This window comes from Cynara cardunculus, assembly GCF_001531365.2.
Source record: "Cynara cardunculus var. scolymus isolate 2C chromosome LG 11, CcrdV1, whole genome shotgun sequence".
NCBI lineage: Eukaryota > Viridiplantae > Streptophyta > Magnoliopsida > Asterales > Asteraceae > Cynara > Cynara cardunculus.
Window position 1 is genome coordinate 2,318,106 of NC_037538.1, and position 16,142 is coordinate 2,334,247.

The following is a 16,142-nucleotide window of genomic DNA, read 5'->3' on the forward strand; positions in this document are numbered from 1 at the left end:
ATAATAATCAGAATTAGAATTGATCTGTTTAATATAGAAATTATGAGATGATGTATTTAAAAATAAAATTGGACGATGACAAAACAATGAATGATATATTTTAGAGAAAGATATTAAAATAAAAATAATAATAAAAAAGGACAAAAAAGAAATAGACATGAATATTCCAAATGGTTGTGATTATAATATTTAATTAGAGAAAGAATAATAATCATAGAAATAATTAAATGGAAGTGGTTAAGCGTGGGAATTAAACATTCCTACGTGGGATTCCCTTTGGAATACATACAAATACTACTCTTCCATATCAACATTTCTTTTCACTTTCATTCGTATTTTACATGTTTTTTTTACTTTTTAATGTATAAATAAATATTTTATTATCCATAACAAAAAATATATACTATGAAATTATTACGCTTTTTTATATGTATGGTTAGGTTCACGTGAGACCAGGTTGTTTTCGTGAGACCTGTTTTTTTACACTTGAAACTTCACAACAAAATGCTTTGAAGGTAAAAAAACCCGAACCTTCACAGCAAAAACATTGTGAATGTTACTTTCACAGTGTTTTGTTGTAAAGTTTCAAGTGTAAAAAAGTGGTCTAACGAATCTCACAAAAACAACTTGGTCTCACATGATCCCAAGTTTCTCTATAATTGAACAAACTACAATTTCACTCTTAATCATAAAAGATAATGAATTTCTCCATCTCATAATTAAGTACATATTGATTTTTGGATGACTATGGATATCTGAGTCATTGCATATTGACTAATCCCATAAGACCCCTAAATTAATAGCTTTACATTTGACATGCATACATGACTCGATGAGATAAGACTAGACATAAGAGAATGAGGTAGACAAGTAAAATAATTATGCAAGGTTTTATGATCTTAATCTAACGTAATTTAGCAAAAACTAATCTTGTCTCATCTCAGATATTTGTTCCTACTATTTTGGTGATGTCCTAACCTAGTCTTAAAGACCGTTTCACGTACTTATCCGGTAAATGTTTACTAGTTCACTTACCTTACATGTTGAGGAAGAGATTCTTACCTGGTAAGAGCGACAGATAGAACCTAAAATCTTACCCAGTAAGCGAAAATGACAGCTGTTACCCAATTAATGCTTATTGGATAATTTGTTGCAAAAGATGCCGTTTTGGTGGAGTAAAATCTTACCAAGTAAGTTAAGTGGGAGTTTTGACTCTTACCCGTGATATACCATCTCCTCGATCTTTCTTCCAACCATTTGGCGTTTTTGTTCTACTCGGTCTTGCAATGTCATAGTCTTAATGTCGTAATAAATATTAGACAACAAGCTTTTGTTTTATGTAAAATATTGACAACGGGGAATCAAAAGTTGTAAATATATAAAAAGAAAAATAAAAATAAAAATAAAAAAGTAAATTATTTCCAAGTGTGGTTGTATTAAATTAGGAAGAGGGGGGCAGTAGGGTCATTTCCATTGTATAGGAATAGGTCCCCACATGATGACAATGAAGCATCCAGGAGTGAACTGTACAAACTACAAGGCAGCCAGCCCAACCCCCCTTCCCTTTGGATCTCTCTCTCATCAAATGCTATGCTCCCACCACATTTTTTTTATTTTTATTTTTATTTTTATTTTTTGAAATAAACTAATACATATTTTTATTACCATCTTTATTTATTAAAATTTATAGGATTTTCTGATATATTAAAACACAACCACTTCAATTATAAGAACCAAAAAGAAGGTTATAATATTATTAGTTTTTGACAAAAAAAAAAAAGCAATTAATTCAATTGGAACAACCAAAAGCATATACATAATCTCTTCCATTAAAATACAACAATTTGTGTTTTTCAAATCCAAATAGGGTTCATTATTATAAAGGTTTTCCAAAAGTTTTTTTTGCCCACCTAAATTTGTGAAAAAGTATAAAAAAAAAACATTTAGTCTAACGGTAACACGGGTTACAACGGTAACACGGGTTACTGGTAGAGTCCAAATTTCCAAGAGATACGAGGTCTAAACCTTACCTGCGATGGCTCCAGGCTATTTATGGTTGTCCGACAAATTAGTCAGTCTGCGTAAGTTGGTCTAAAAACCCACGGTTAAAAAAAACCTCACCTAATGTGAGTATGGTGTATGGAGTTCTTTCTTTGTCGTATATAAATATCGTATACTTAAGAAAATCAATGACTAAAAAAACTCATCATTTAAAAGTTCTATCTTTTTATATGTTTGGTTGGTTTTCAATTAAGTCATAGTATGGATTAATCTGCGTGTGAAAATTGAGAAGATTTATGTTTCAGAGTGTTTTTCATAGATGAAAGAAACACGTTTTTTTAATTGGGAGGAGCAAATTTGAAAAAAAAAATTGGTTTTCTGCATAAAACTGTCCTTAAAAAGCTTATTAAATGAGTCACATTTTATATCATTAAGTCACCACCAAATAACTATTACATAGTTGACCAAATAAACTACGAATCCTGTTAAACTCGTTAAATTGCTAACAAACAGATGTTAAGTCTCATTGTTTTTAGGAAAAAAGCTTTGGTTAAAAGTCTACCATAGCGGATGATCTAAGAAAAAGGAAAAGGGGAGGGGAGAGGAGGGGGGAGCAGGTAACATGATAAAATGAAAGGGCAAAAGGGTAATTTGAGGACCCCCACCATCTGGTAGCACTAGAAGGTCGCTCACACTCATCCTCTTCATCACATGCTCTCTCCCATCCCTTTATTCCATTGGTAACAATGACAAATTCTCTTTGGATTTCACCTCTCTCTCTCATCGTTTTCTGGTAATCTGCACACCTCTGATCTTCTTCTTCATTTGGAAATTAAATCCAACCGTTAAATTCTCACACCCCCTTCTGTTCTTTTCTCCATTCATTCTTGATAACCCTTCTCTTTTTTTATTTATTTATATACATATATGTTCTCCGCTGTTTTTTCCTAAACCATCATTAATGGCTACCACCACCACCGAAGACCATCACCCCACCACCACCACCGGTGGTGGTGAAGTTAGCAAGCAGGAGATTCAAGCAGCCATTGCTAAAGCAGTGGAGCTCAGAGCACTTCATGCTGCTCTGTTACAGAGCAACAGTCCTGCACATCTACGGCTGCCGTCCGCCTCTCCGATTTCACGGCATGCTTCTCAGCTCTCTGCTCAAGATTACCCGGTTTTTACCCCTGTAAGATTTTCCATCTTTTTACTGTTTTCATTCAATTAATTCAAGTTTCTTGATTGAATTCAAGAAGAAATATTGGATTTATTTGCATTTTATGGAGTTCATAATCAATTCTTGAAAAGAAGTTATCTTTGAGATATGTGCAAACTAATAATTCTAAACCAACTCCACTCCACGTAAACCTCTTGCTTCTAAAGTTGCCTTAATAATGTAATTTAAAATTCCAACTAAATTAAATTATTTTTGCCTTTCAAACTTGGATCTCAATTCATACTTATTTTCTACCAAAGCGTCCTTTACCAAAGATTTATCGAGTAAGTGTTTATCGGATGTTACTTGCCATAGCTGGTGGGCATGACAAAGACCAAAAACCTTATCCATGGACATATGAGGACCGATAATTTTACTCGGTAAGTGTTTAGAGGGTAAAGAACGATAATAAAAAAAATGAGGTTGGTACCCATTACCAATAAGCATTTGGTAAACTGCCACTATTAACTTTAAATATAAGCCACTCTTATAATTTTGTTTAAATTCTTAAGATTTTATTATTTTCATATGCAAGTATTTTAGATAATTAATAGTTGAACTTAAATTAAATGATTAAATATTATTGCATAATAAAACTTGGGAACAGATTATTAATTTAGCCACTCTATTATTCATTAATCTTACTTTTAAAAGTATGAAATACTTGATGAACTATTAAGATAACATTTCATAATTATAACCTAATCAAGGTTTTTATTTTTTATTATATTTTTAGTAAAAAACTTGTATGTGTTGAGTCAAACACAAACTACCATCATCAGACTCTTATTTTTACTTTTATCCATGGCGTCTGGCCACACCTCGACCAATTCTAAAGACGTTAAAGAACAATCAGGAAAATCCATAGTGACGCTGCAGGACTATATTCAGTCACCACTCATGTATTTCTTTTAACCCCATAATGTTTCTACGTTTGGATCAAATACGACTCAATCTCAACCATCTATCAGGTTCAATACCAAAATGGATCAATTTTTACACATTACAATGATGCAATCAAAGGACTGAGATTAAAACCTCACTCTTGGGGTCCCAATATTTACGACATTATTAGGGTTTTTACTCTTGGAAAGATCCTGTGGTCCTGTAGATCAAGTCTGATAACTCCATGTCATGGAAGCTTTCACAAAGTTGTATATATTTTTTATACTTGCTAAACATTCCAACCGACAAACTTTAAGCTTTTTGATGAATAACGTGACCTTAAACAAACCGATAGCACCCAACAAGATATCAAATCAGAATCATTCAACTAGTAAAACCTTGGGTTTGCTGCCTAATATTACTTTACTAGGATTTGTTTGACTGGTAATTTTAATACTTATGGGATTAATTGAGATAAACACAAGCTGACCCAGATACCCACGGGATTAATAGATACAGGTGTTCATAGATATTCACATACCTTCTACCCAAGGGATAAAGAAATTGTTTGTCTAGCTAAAGCCTAGGACATCAAGGGCCTACTTGTTAGCAGCTTAATAAACTTGACGATACTCGCAACTTATTCGGTTACTGTTTGGTAGTGGCTTAATGATACAGAAAGTGACTTAATGTCAATAAGTTTTTCCAAGGGGGCAGCCCTTATGCAAGAAACCAAGTTTTTTCCAAACCTGCCTCTCCTAATTAAAAAACACGCTCTTTCCAACTATGAAAAACCCTCTAAACAAAAACCTTTGCAATCTATACAGAACTCGGTTAAAAAAAGTTGAATACTTTGACTAACATCATACATACATAAAGCAGATTCTCTTTCGTTAAAAAAACACTTGTTTGGACTTCAAGTTTCTGTTGGACAGCTTTTCAGACTAAAGTTGCTTCAAAAGAAAGATTCAAAATCTTTAAAGCCTACATTAAATGCACTAGTAACAGAAACAGTAAATTTTTTATTTTCTTAGGTAACTTAACTGATATTACTCAATATTGACAGAGTTACGATGACGTACCAAGAAATCAAAGTTTTCCAAGTTGTTGGGACGAATGTAGCGTAAACGGAGGAGGTAACGATGATCTACGGTTCTTGTCTGATTACAAAAATCCAAATGCATCGTCAAGAACATTGTTACCACCGGAATTGATGAACATTGTCCCTCATACGTGCCCGTCTGATGATCAGAATTCCGTTGTGGCTTCGGGTCATCACATTACGCTCCTCCGAGCATCACCTGGAACTGAGTTCTCAAAGTCGAGAAGGAACAGTCTCGGTGATTTCAGATCAATCTCGTCATGCAACAAATGCAAACCTGCGACACTTAGCACGAATAATAATCTTGATGGTGCCAAGAATCATGTCAAGTACTCTAACTTGGTGGTGCCTATGACTGATTCACATTCGTCCATTCAATCTCATGCGAAACCCAGATCAGGAATGAGTCTTTCTTGGTTGTTTCCTCGGTTGAACAAGAAAAAACATAAAAACGTCGAGAATTCTCCAAACAGGATAGGATCAGAAGAATTTTCTTATAAAGATTCTGGGATAATGTCAATTGAGGTTTTGAAGAAAGATCTTATCGAAGCAAATGAGAGGAGGGATGTGGCTTTAATGGAGGCTTCGGAGATGAAATCTTCAATAGGGGATTTGAAGGAAAAGTTAGAGTATTTAGAGAACTACTGTGAAGAGCTGAAGAAGGCCTTAGGCCAAGCAGTTTCACAAGCCAAAGACTCTGATCATTCTCAACTCCATAAAGGGAAACCCATCGATGGAAATAGCGAAAGTATGCCAGTTACCAAAGAAGTAATGGTGGAAGGGTTTGTGCAGATAGTGTCTGAAGCAAGATTATCAGTGAAACACTTCTGTAAAACTCTCGTAGCTCAGATTGACGAAGGAGATACTACATTACTGGATAACCTAAACTCGATTCTTCAACCCCACAAGTTATCTTTGAATTCAAAGTACTCGAAAGCGGTTTTGTGCCATTTGGAAGCGATCATAAATCAATCCCTTTACCAAGATTTTGAGAACTGTGTGTTTCAAAAGAATGGAACCCCAAAGCTTTTAGACCCTCAACAAGAACGCCAAGCACAGTTCTCGTCGTTCTGTGCACTCAGAAACTTGAGTTGGAACGAGGTTCTGAGGAAGGGAACAAAGTATTACAGCGAAGAGTTCAGTAGTTTCTGTGATCAGAAGATGAGTGGCATTATTACAGCATTGAACTGGACTCGGCCTTGGCCGGAGCAGCTACTGCAAGCATTCTTTGTGGCGGCTAAGTGCATATGGTTACTGCATTTGCTAGCGTTTTCTTTTAGTCCAGTATTGGGGATCTTAAGGGTGGAAGAGAATAGGAGCTTCGATAGCGTGTTCATGGAGGATGTGTTTGTGGATAGGCAACGTTCACAAAACCCGACCCGAGTGAAGGTTATGGTGATGCCTGGGTTTTATGTGCAGGATAGGGTTCTAAGGTGCAAGGTTCTTTGCAGGTATAAAACTGCAGGTTGAAGTAACAAGTAGTAGTGTTAATTTGTCTTATTTTTTCTTGGTGGGTAATATAATGTTATGTCTTTGGATTTAAATTGCTTGTGTTGTACCAAGAGCTGAATACTTAATATTGTTGGATGCTAATGTTGATAATTCTAAGGTGAGGGGTATGAGGAGGATAAATATGAAATGTGGATTCTAATTTGTAACCTACAGGATAATAATTTGCATTTATATACCCCCAGCTCACCACAGAATCTAATTTGTTAATAATAACTATAAGGCCCTCGAGGATTTCCTTTAGTACATAAGAATCCTTGATGTTTTAAGAAATTCCAAAGATATGGTATTATAGTAAAAAATTAGCGAGCCTCAGATAATGGCCAGGGAGGCCGGGCTGGGCCCGGCCAAGCCAAGCCAACCTGACTCTATCTGATATCTAGTATGATCTTGGTTTTGTAGCTCGAGTAGCTTAGATGACCCAAACTTAAACAAATAACATCCAGCTAATCTATAAAATTCTTTGGAATTTTAATTGTGAATTTTTAAAGAGAGCATGTTTATTTAAGTTTCAAGGATTTACTTCTGATTTTGGAGCTTATTTCTGTTCAATATACTTCTTGTCTTGACAGGACTTCCCCATGTCTATACAAACATCTACGTCTACAGAGACCTTTGAGCTCTACCTGATCAATCGGTCATCTTGATCAATTTTCATTCTTAAGTAGACGGTTACAGATCCCAAATTGAATACAAATTTGTTGCTCCTATAAACAGCCAATAATTAGACTTAAAATGGATAGAATTAACAAGAAAGAGATTGTACAATGTTACAAGCCTCTCAAAGAAAGAGATTGGCTTTTCTTCTACATATATGAACCCCTAATATTCAGAAGGAATAAGTTTTAATAAGAATGTACCAGTAGCATCGCAATGAAAAGGGAACAATTCCACTGATATAATAATAATAATGATTGCTGACAATTTGGTAACTTGAATTGACTTACCTGATATATAAAAATTTAACACAGAAGCTAAAGTCGGTTTACCAAATCAGGATGTTGGTGAGCTTGGTGCAGCACTCCACCAAAAACTGACCGAAAGGCTTGTAGTGAGAGATCGAACATAGTGCCACCATTTGGGAGGGATATAAAGCATCTCGCCTTCCTCTAAAATGCAGTCTACGAATTCCAGGTCTTGGATCTTTGGGAATTCATTTGCATCCATGTTGTCCAGGTCGACCTTCAAACAATGAAATCCATACGGCACTTAAAGATATAGAAGTGGGTTTCTGCAAAATGGTTCTAACATTGACTTGTGCATAATCAAGGTCAACCTTGTGTGGCTTAAGAAAGATCTACCTGGCTGGAATTCTTCAACATGGATTCAGAATGTGGGTAAAGCTCCTCAGACAACGAAGCTGGATAGAGCCTGACGTATTTTTTTCCAACAACCTGAAAGTGTAGTACCCGAGTGTTATTAATAAAAAATATATTATACCGTTAACATGTCATAACATTGATAGAGCAATAACAAGAGTTGCTGAAACAGCCACACACTTCTCACAAACCGGGGTTCACGGAAACAGCCACCCAGTTCTGTGTACCCCCTCCCCCCCCCCAAATACCCTACCTCCGGGTAGGATATATTGGGTTAGTTTGGTTTGGTTTAAGATTTGCTGAGTTGTAGATCAATTTTCAGGTAACAAATTAAGAAAAAGGAAGCATGCCTTAACATCTTAATCACCTAGCCTCTCAGATCTCTCTTCCTTATTGTCTGAAACTGCATGCACCTCCCCTGTCTTTTTATCTCTGGGAGTGGGGACAGGGTTCGAGCAGTAGCTAAACTGCAGTTCTGCTTATCAAAACATAGCTTCCAAGTCAAATTTAACTTGACCTATAACGAAAACTTTCCCTAGGAAGCACGAAGCATAGTTATAGAGGCTAAGAACTAGTATAATACAATTTGTGGGTTGATGATCCTAATAAGATATATGCTTGGATTCATGATTCATTCAATGGAAAAATTACTGCAAGCTATCACAGCTAGTAGATAGATTCTTCAATGATATTCATTTGACATTAATCCCTTATCTTAGTAAGCAGAGATGTGCAGATCCATAAAAGAATTGGACCCTCTTGGGAATTTCTGTGGTCTGCCAATTCTAACTAGCTATCCATTAGGGTTATTTCATCATAATCATCAATGTACTTTCACACTACCTTGCTCAAGAACTCAAGATGTACATACCACTGTATCATCCAGTTGGATTTCTTACTAGGCAAAGGAGCTACAACTCAAGGGTAGTATACTTCAGTAGTTCTCTTTTAATATTTTGTGGATACCACAAATCTGATATATGATGATTTTTGCCTTCTGCCAATAAGCAATAGCTCAATGGCATGGCCAATCACAGCTTTATTGATGATCAGCCGCCTTGCAAGTTGATATTATTGTCTGAGCTTTCTTTAGGTCATATGCGTGGATGTATTTACTAGATTCTAATTGTTTTTATTTGTTTACTTATTCTTATTTCCCATAAGTTTTCAATTAATCAGGATTTAACAAATTTATACACAATTACTGAAACATCTAGCTCCTCAAAGGCCCAAACAATCTATTCGTACAGGACCAAATTCTAATTTTGGAAGTCATATAAACTCTTATAACAGCTCATCAGAAAAAAAGAACTCTTATAAAATACCTGAGCAAGAATATTATGGTGGGGGTCATGGTGTAATGGTGTCACTGTCCCAGCTGGACCAAACCATGCGTTAACCGACTTCATCTCAGTTCCACCAGCAAAACAGTAGTCAGGGATGACAATATCATTCCATAGCTCTTGTATCTGCATATTACGATGGAGGTAATTGATTATAAAGCTATCTAAATAATGAGACTTTGACCACCTATTGTGCATGATAGAGTAAGCACATGCCTGATCAAACAAGGGATGTTGGGCTAAATAAGTAGGGGCGGCAGAACTTTTGGACTGAATTCTCTCAAGGAACTCAGAGAATGTTAACATCTCTTGCTTCCAATCAGTGCATAAATAGTTTTTTCCAACCTGCAAGATGTTCTACAATATATTTTTCAGAATCTACAGAAGGGATCTGCAATAAAAATTGGTCATCAGGAGAGCTTAAAGAATGACTTGAGATGGTGACAAGCACAAATAATGAGCAAATTAGGGTATTTTTAAACACTTGATGCATTTTTTTATTTGAAAAGGATTATTATAAGTAATAAGGAATTTGAGCTGTCAATCTAGGCCAAAAAATGTTCAGTAAGGCCTTCCATGGACCTTAATGGACATCGACAGTAGTGTCCTTCGGTTTTCACTATTCTAAGCTAATAAATGCAATTATTGCAGTTGATAATTTTCCTATCAGTTGGTTGTCAGTTGATTCTCAGTTGAGAGATTGTTTGTCCAGTCAATTGGTAATCGGTCAGTATGGCTCTCAGTTGCATGTGATTTGGCTATCTGATATTGTTTCATTATGTATTAGCTTTCCAGATTAATAAATGTTCTGACCGTTTTAGAAAAGTAAAAAGAAAATGCACACAACTTGTTCGATGCTTGACAATCCATTTTGTGTGTATACAAAGGAATCTGTTAGTAGCAAGTACTCTGTCATGGAGTTATCTCTCGGGATGTCACAGGTCACAACTAGATGTGGAACATTTTGCAGCCAACTCATCTTTGCAACCATTAATGTTGTGGTTATCCCTTCTTGTATAGATCGGATAAGTGTTGAACCTCATACATCCATTTCCCTGGTATCTTCAACAATCTACCATACTTCCAACCATGATGCAACTAGTTTTTCGCTAGAGGTGAAATGGTTATGCATAACAAATGGAAGCAGAATTGAAAATTTTAAGAAAACCAAACCAATGTAATATCTGTTGACTGAAGATATACATCACCTCGACGGGAACTGTGCGGTAGCCAGCAACCTTTTTAAGGTAATTCAAGTCATTCCACTTGGTCCTAGCCGGCCAATGAGTCATACTATCACTTAACAAAACTGGTGAACCCGAGAGGAAATAGTCACGCATAAATCCCTCCAATGAAAGGGCAGATCTCTTCCCAACAAGTTTACAAGACAATGACCTCTTGGGTAAGCTTTGAACGACCTACACGTTTAATGCAACACATCAGTGTGAAATTATTTTGGTCTCTTGTCCACGATTGTGCATATCATCTAAAGTAGTAGTCTTAAACATGTGTCATCAAAACAGACTTGCAAGTAAATGCTAACAAAAATATGATACATGGGATTCATCAATTGATGGGTCATTGGTCTAGAAGTATGAACTAAGCACTGAAAGCTAAATCGTTATTTCACTTCCATGTTCACAATTTAAGCAAATAAGCACTTGATCACTGAAGGGGTGAGATAAAAGGAAAGGGGAACCACAAGGGTGGTGCTTGATTGGTTTAAGCTTGGGCTCCAAAGGTCAAAAGTGTCTGGAGGTCCCAGGTTCAAATCCAAGGAGGAATAAAAATCCCCTTGTGACCACGGAGGTTCAAATGCGGTGACTACGGGCTACCCGCAAAGCAAGTGGTTGCTCTGGGATTAGTCGGCTCGCCTAGCGGGTTGGATATCCAAGTTAATAAAAAAAAAAGAGGAAAGGGGAGAGACTTTACCTCCAGGCTATCTCATTTGTTTTGTACGCAAGAGAAAAATTACATGCAATTTTGTGACAATCATTCCTATAAACAATGTTGTAAGGTGAGAAAAGATACGCTATTGCTATGACCAAAATCCTCCCTTAAACCATCTTAGGGGAGCTGTAAGACAATATGGTGAACGACAAGAGATCCAAGCAAATGGAAGTACAAAACCTAGAAACTGTCAGCCTATGGGATATAAATGATGTTCAATTTGACCTCCAAGCTGATGTTTTATTTCTTAAGACTGGATTTTGACCTCAATAAGCAACATGCCAGTTAATTGTTGCGAAACGAGCAGCTACTCATTTCCCACATTTGTCCTGAATTTCCATTTATCCTACAAATAGAATCGATTGGAACAGAGAAGAGTTATTAAAACTTGTAAATGTTTACACCCAGCATAATTGAGTCTGTCCTTACATAGTTCGCCAAGCATTCACACTGTTCTTCTCTTTTGTCGAGAGGTGCACCATAGCATAAACATCAGTCTGATATACATAGGTAGTTCAGACTTGAGTTATAATAACAGGATTGTCAAATTTTTGCATATTATGAGGAAGGGAACATGCAACGTTTTTTGGGTTAGATAAGATGGCACATATATCATCATGCATGGAGTGCAGCAGTAGATCGACGGGGTACAGCAAGATATAGGAACTATAACAAAAGAATAAGAAAACCCACAGCATCACTTCAAGGACTGATTTGAACCACGGGTAAAACTAATGAATCCAGCTTTTTACACTTCAAAACAGGGAAACCTAAGCGACCTTCCTCCTATCTACAATCTGTTCACTTTCAAACCGTCTGAGCATGATGTCCGATCAGAACGTTAACACTCTTGCCATCTTCACTGTTTGCTGATAAATATATCATCCAGACAGGTAAAACATTACTTAGCAATCAATGCACATAGTTCCATTAACTAAAACTGTACTGGTTGACGTATGAGTATCGCCATTTTTCTTTTTATTAAGCAAATGCAATCACAAGTTTTCTTTGAATTACCAGAAAATGGATGGAAATCTTCTGGGGAAAATAATGATGTTTCCTCAAACTCCCCATATTACTTAGAGAGGGATGGTATTTTTCTTAGCTTAAAGCCTACTGGAAAGTGTATTTTCAAAATCGCTCCTATTGTGTCTATCTATCTCCGTGTTTGTAAATATCATGCTTCTCCTGCCTCAGTAATAACAAAGCTAGTCTAATTTTCGTCAAATCCACATGATGGAGGTAATACAATCTATAAACTGGATTTCCAGACATCTAATAATGTCGGCCCAGGTCAGATATTAAACAATAAGGCAGACTTTGTCAGAGACTCAGACTGCATAGAGAAGTTCAATAAAATGTAGATTTCCATGAAGTGTTACATTTTACAAGTTTTAAACACATGCTATTGAACATGGCCTCCTATGAATATATAAGTTTATATGCACATTTATTTTTGCCCTAATACAACCATCTCCTTCACCCCTAACTATGTGGTTTCACCACAGATCATGTTTGGTGGGATGGAGCAGAAGTCCTGACATTTGCAAGGGCGATATGTCGACATCCCATCATTTCTCTCCTATTTCCTTCCTGTATGATGCGCCATGAGTTAAACATTAACATAACAAAAATAATTGGGGGATACTGTTGCAATATAAAAATTCATTATTACGTAGGGAGCTCAGATGATGATCCCCAGGCATCATTACAACACCAGAAACAAACGCTATTCAAAAGACAAGTTACGCAAGATTGTAACCTACAGTTACTGAATAGCATTTATAAGGAAAAGGACATAAAAGTTGCAATTTACCTCAAAAAATCCAATTAACAGGGGAAAAATTATGATCATATTATGCAGCGATTTCAATTATCCACTTATTCTCACAAACAGCAAGGTGTATAATAACTCTACTCACAACTAATTTGACACGCTCAGGGTTAAGTAATACTCACCTCCATCAAGTTAATTGCATTTTGATTTGTTAGCAATTTAGCATTAGCAGAGCCATTAACAGATTCTTCCGAAACCCTAAGAAGAGCATTCGCTCTCTCCGTCGCCTTTTCCACAGCCGAATCCAAATCCTTACGCAAAACCATCCCTCCCATTATCAATCCCATATCTAAAACCCTAAGCGCCTCTCTGAAGTCACCATTAGCATAATGAAATTTGGCGACGTGCAAACACGCCATCGAGTACGCGTCTCTCCACACAGGCAGCACCGAGTGCCAGGGACCGGAGTGAAGTTGCTCCCACGCCATCTCACGCGCCGCCTCTGCAGCTCGAATGTCTCCGGCAGCGGCGCGTGTTGACATACTCACATAAGCATAACCACCTTCTTCCGATATGCTTTGAAGGAGGCTGTGTGCTTGGTCATCTAACACCGGAGTTCCGAAGACGTCGTCGCGGTGGTGGTTGGCCATTGGTGGTTGATTGAGGAGGAGAAGGTTCGGTTTTTAGAAAAAGGACGGAGAGAAAGAGAAGTTTCGTTTCACCGACTTTTTAATTCTCCACTAGTGAAGAAGAAGAGCATGACGTGTCCTCCTTAGATTTTGTTTTTCCTCTCCTAGTCCAGATATTATCTGAGATATTTTTCACTTTTTGCGTACGTGGCATTGGGCCTTTTTATGTTATTGGGTTGGGTACTCTAAATGGGCCCAGCTCTAACTTTGCTTATGGGCCTATCAGTTAATATCTTCCGGTTTCGCATTTTTCTTCAAGACGAACGTTTTCATATTGTTTATATTATTATTTTAATAACGTATTTCTTTTTGGAAGGCATGTATAATATAAACTTTTTTTATTAACCTGGATATCCAATCCGTTATGTGAGCCGACTAATCACATGACGATCACCTGCTTTGTAGATAGCCCGGAGTCACCGCATTTGAACCTCCGTGGCCACAAGAAAATTTTTATTCCTCCTTGGATTTGAACCTGAAACCTCCTGATACTTTTGACCTTTGGAGCCAAGCTCAAACCAATCAGTTACCACCTTTGTGGTTTGTATAATATAAACTTAAGAAAAGAGTAGACGGATTCGACAACGCATATAAATTAAGAGACAATAAAAGCACCGTACAAAAAGCAAAAGAAACGTTAGACAAAATGAAAGCATAAAAAAGTTGGAAGAAGGGTAAAATATTGCATACAAAAGGTCTGCTAAACTTGTTAGCATGAGCGGAAAGCTAGAAATGTGAGGAGCTGAATTTTAAAGACGAGACTCAAATGCACCTACGAACAGGGATTAAACACTTACGTTGTGTTCTCGAAACAATTTTTACGAAGGAAAAGAAAGGGGAGGGAAGTAAAAAACCCATGTTCTTGAAACTTTTTTAGAAAAGAAAGGAAAGAAAAGTGAAGGAAAATAATGATAAGTTTCTTAACAGATGTGGGAGAAAAGGGAAGGAAGGAAATGAAGAAAATTATAACTCTTTAAAAAATTATTAAAATGACAAAACTACCCAAGCTTTCCTTCTAAAGGATATATTTTTAAATGGTATATTGGTAAAAATGACATATTTCTTTTTCTTTCATTTATCTCATGTTCAAGAACATTAAAACCTATGTTCCTTCAATTCTCTATACGACAAAAATGTTTCCCAAGGATAGCCCAAGCTTCGACCGTTATTGGGGCTTAAGAGATTAAAGGTTGAATATCACTAGAGGTGGGGTCTGGGATGGCAGAGAGCAGAAGTTGGTCTTGTTGGAACCAGTGGGTAGCAGGAACAGATAGTGGGTCAGGTTTTTCGATGTCAATGTACGGTTGAAGGGCGTAACCTTTAAGGAGGGCTAGAAGGTGAGTTCGCTAGATGGGATAGTTCGAGGTTGTCAACGTGATCGCGAGATGATGATGAGTAGTGAGAGGGACGAGGGGCGGTGGCGGGTTTGGGGTGTTGTTTGTGACAGAGCTAGCATCATTGTAGGTGGGAGAGGAGTCGGTAGAAGACACAATGATAAGGGATAGACAACTCAAAAAGAAGAGGATCGAATCTTCTCGAGAGAGACAGGTTCTGATACCATATACGACATTGTATATAAGTCAACCAAAAATACCGTCTATCAGTACACTTCATAGGCAGTAGGAATGTAGGTCTGGTTCTCCAATGTGACGTTGTCTTAATCTCATTCTTTATTAAGTTAAAGAAATAGACATATAATGGTGACGATTTTTGGTTATTTAACTATTTTTGTAACCACTCAAATAACAAAACTTCTAACATAAATCAGTAGACAATAAAAATTATTAATCTTTTAACAAATAAATATGATGCTAATATTGTCTTCATATTTTGCATCATACCGTTTAAGTGCTTTACTTTTGAGTCTAAATAAAGAACCCACATATCAACCACACAAGTATGAGGTGTAAATTTACTTAAATTAATATAAAATGATATTTTTAAATAACTATCGACAAGTCGGGTTTAAGTGAGATAATCTTTTCGTTAGACCTTGAAACCACAAAATTATACTGAAATTACACAACAAAAACATTGTGAAGGTTTACCTTTACCGTATTTTGATGTGAATGTTTAGTTTTATTCATGTGATCTCATGGAAACAACATGGTCTCACATAGTCCCAAGTCGACTATCTATATGGGCATTCAGGTGTTCATTAATAGCAACGGACCACATATAATCAAATGTGGTATAGAATATAAAATCACACGTGATACAAACATGGGGCCATAGAATGGACGACAATTTCCCATGACCTTTGGTCATGTTGACCACGTCGTCAGTGTTCTTTTGAACATGTCTAGATTTAGTTTAACATTTCTAGACATCAAAATAGATTGAAGGTTAAG

General features: G+C 36.5%; 2 protein-coding genes across 4 annotated transcripts; one reads left to right on the forward strand and one right to left on the reverse strand.

Moving 5' to 3' along the window:
• Positions 1-2,753: 2,753 nt before the first annotated feature.
• LOC112522258 (IRK-interacting protein) lies at positions 2,754-6,843 on the forward strand. Its single transcript, XM_025131376.1, has 2 exons — positions 2,754-3,190; positions 5,169-6,843. The coding sequence occupies exons 1-2, from the start codon at positions 2,963-2,965 to the stop codon at positions 6,672-6,674; spliced, it is 1,734 nt and encodes a 577-aa protein (XP_024987144.1). The 5' UTR covers positions 2,754-2,962; the 3' UTR covers positions 6,675-6,843.
• Positions 6,844-7,437: 594 nt separating this feature from the next.
• Positions 7,438-13,780, reverse strand: LOC112522168 (lysine-specific demethylase JMJ30). 3 transcript variants are annotated; one of them, XM_025131253.1, is made up of 6 exons: positions 13,285-13,780; positions 10,584-10,793; positions 9,592-9,720; positions 9,358-9,501; positions 8,015-8,107; positions 7,438-7,895 (listed from the first exon to the last, which is right to left on the reverse strand). In XM_025131253.1, the coding sequence occupies exons 1-6, from the start codon at positions 13,750-13,752 to the stop codon at positions 7,707-7,709; spliced, it is 1,233 nt and encodes a 410-aa protein (XP_024987021.1). In that variant the 5' UTR covers positions 13,753-13,780; the 3' UTR covers positions 7,438-7,706. The 3 variants fall into 3 exon arrangements, with proteins under 3 accessions (XP_024987021.1, XP_024987020.1, XP_024987022.1); XM_025131252.1 differs by having other exon boundaries at positions 9,592-9,732; XM_025131254.1 differs by having other exon boundaries at positions 7,788-7,944; positions 9,592-9,732.
• Positions 13,781-16,142: the final 2,362 nt, after the last annotated feature.

Excerpts from the sequence above, each read along its gene's own strand:
- LOC112522258 (XM_025131376.1), top strand. The coding sequence starts at position 2,963 with ATGGCTACCACCACCACCGAAGACCATCACCCCACCACCACCACCGGT. Across the intron at positions 3,191-5,168 it reads ATTACCCGGTTTTTACCCCT|AGTTACGATGACGTACCAAG; the intron begins GTAAGATTTTCC and ends CAATATTGACAG.
- LOC112522168 (XM_025131252.1), bottom strand. The coding sequence starts at position 13,752 with ATGGCCAACCACCACCGCGACGACGTCTTCGGAACTCCGGTGTTAGAT. Across the intron at positions 10,794-13,284 it reads ATGCAATTAACTTGATGGAG|GTCGTTCAAAGCTTACCCAA; the intron begins GTGAGTATTACT and ends TTAAACGTGTAG. Across the intron at positions 8,108-9,357 it reads ACCATAATATTCTTGCTCAG|GTTGTTGGAAAAAAATACGT; the intron begins GTATTTTATAAG and ends CTACACTTTCAG.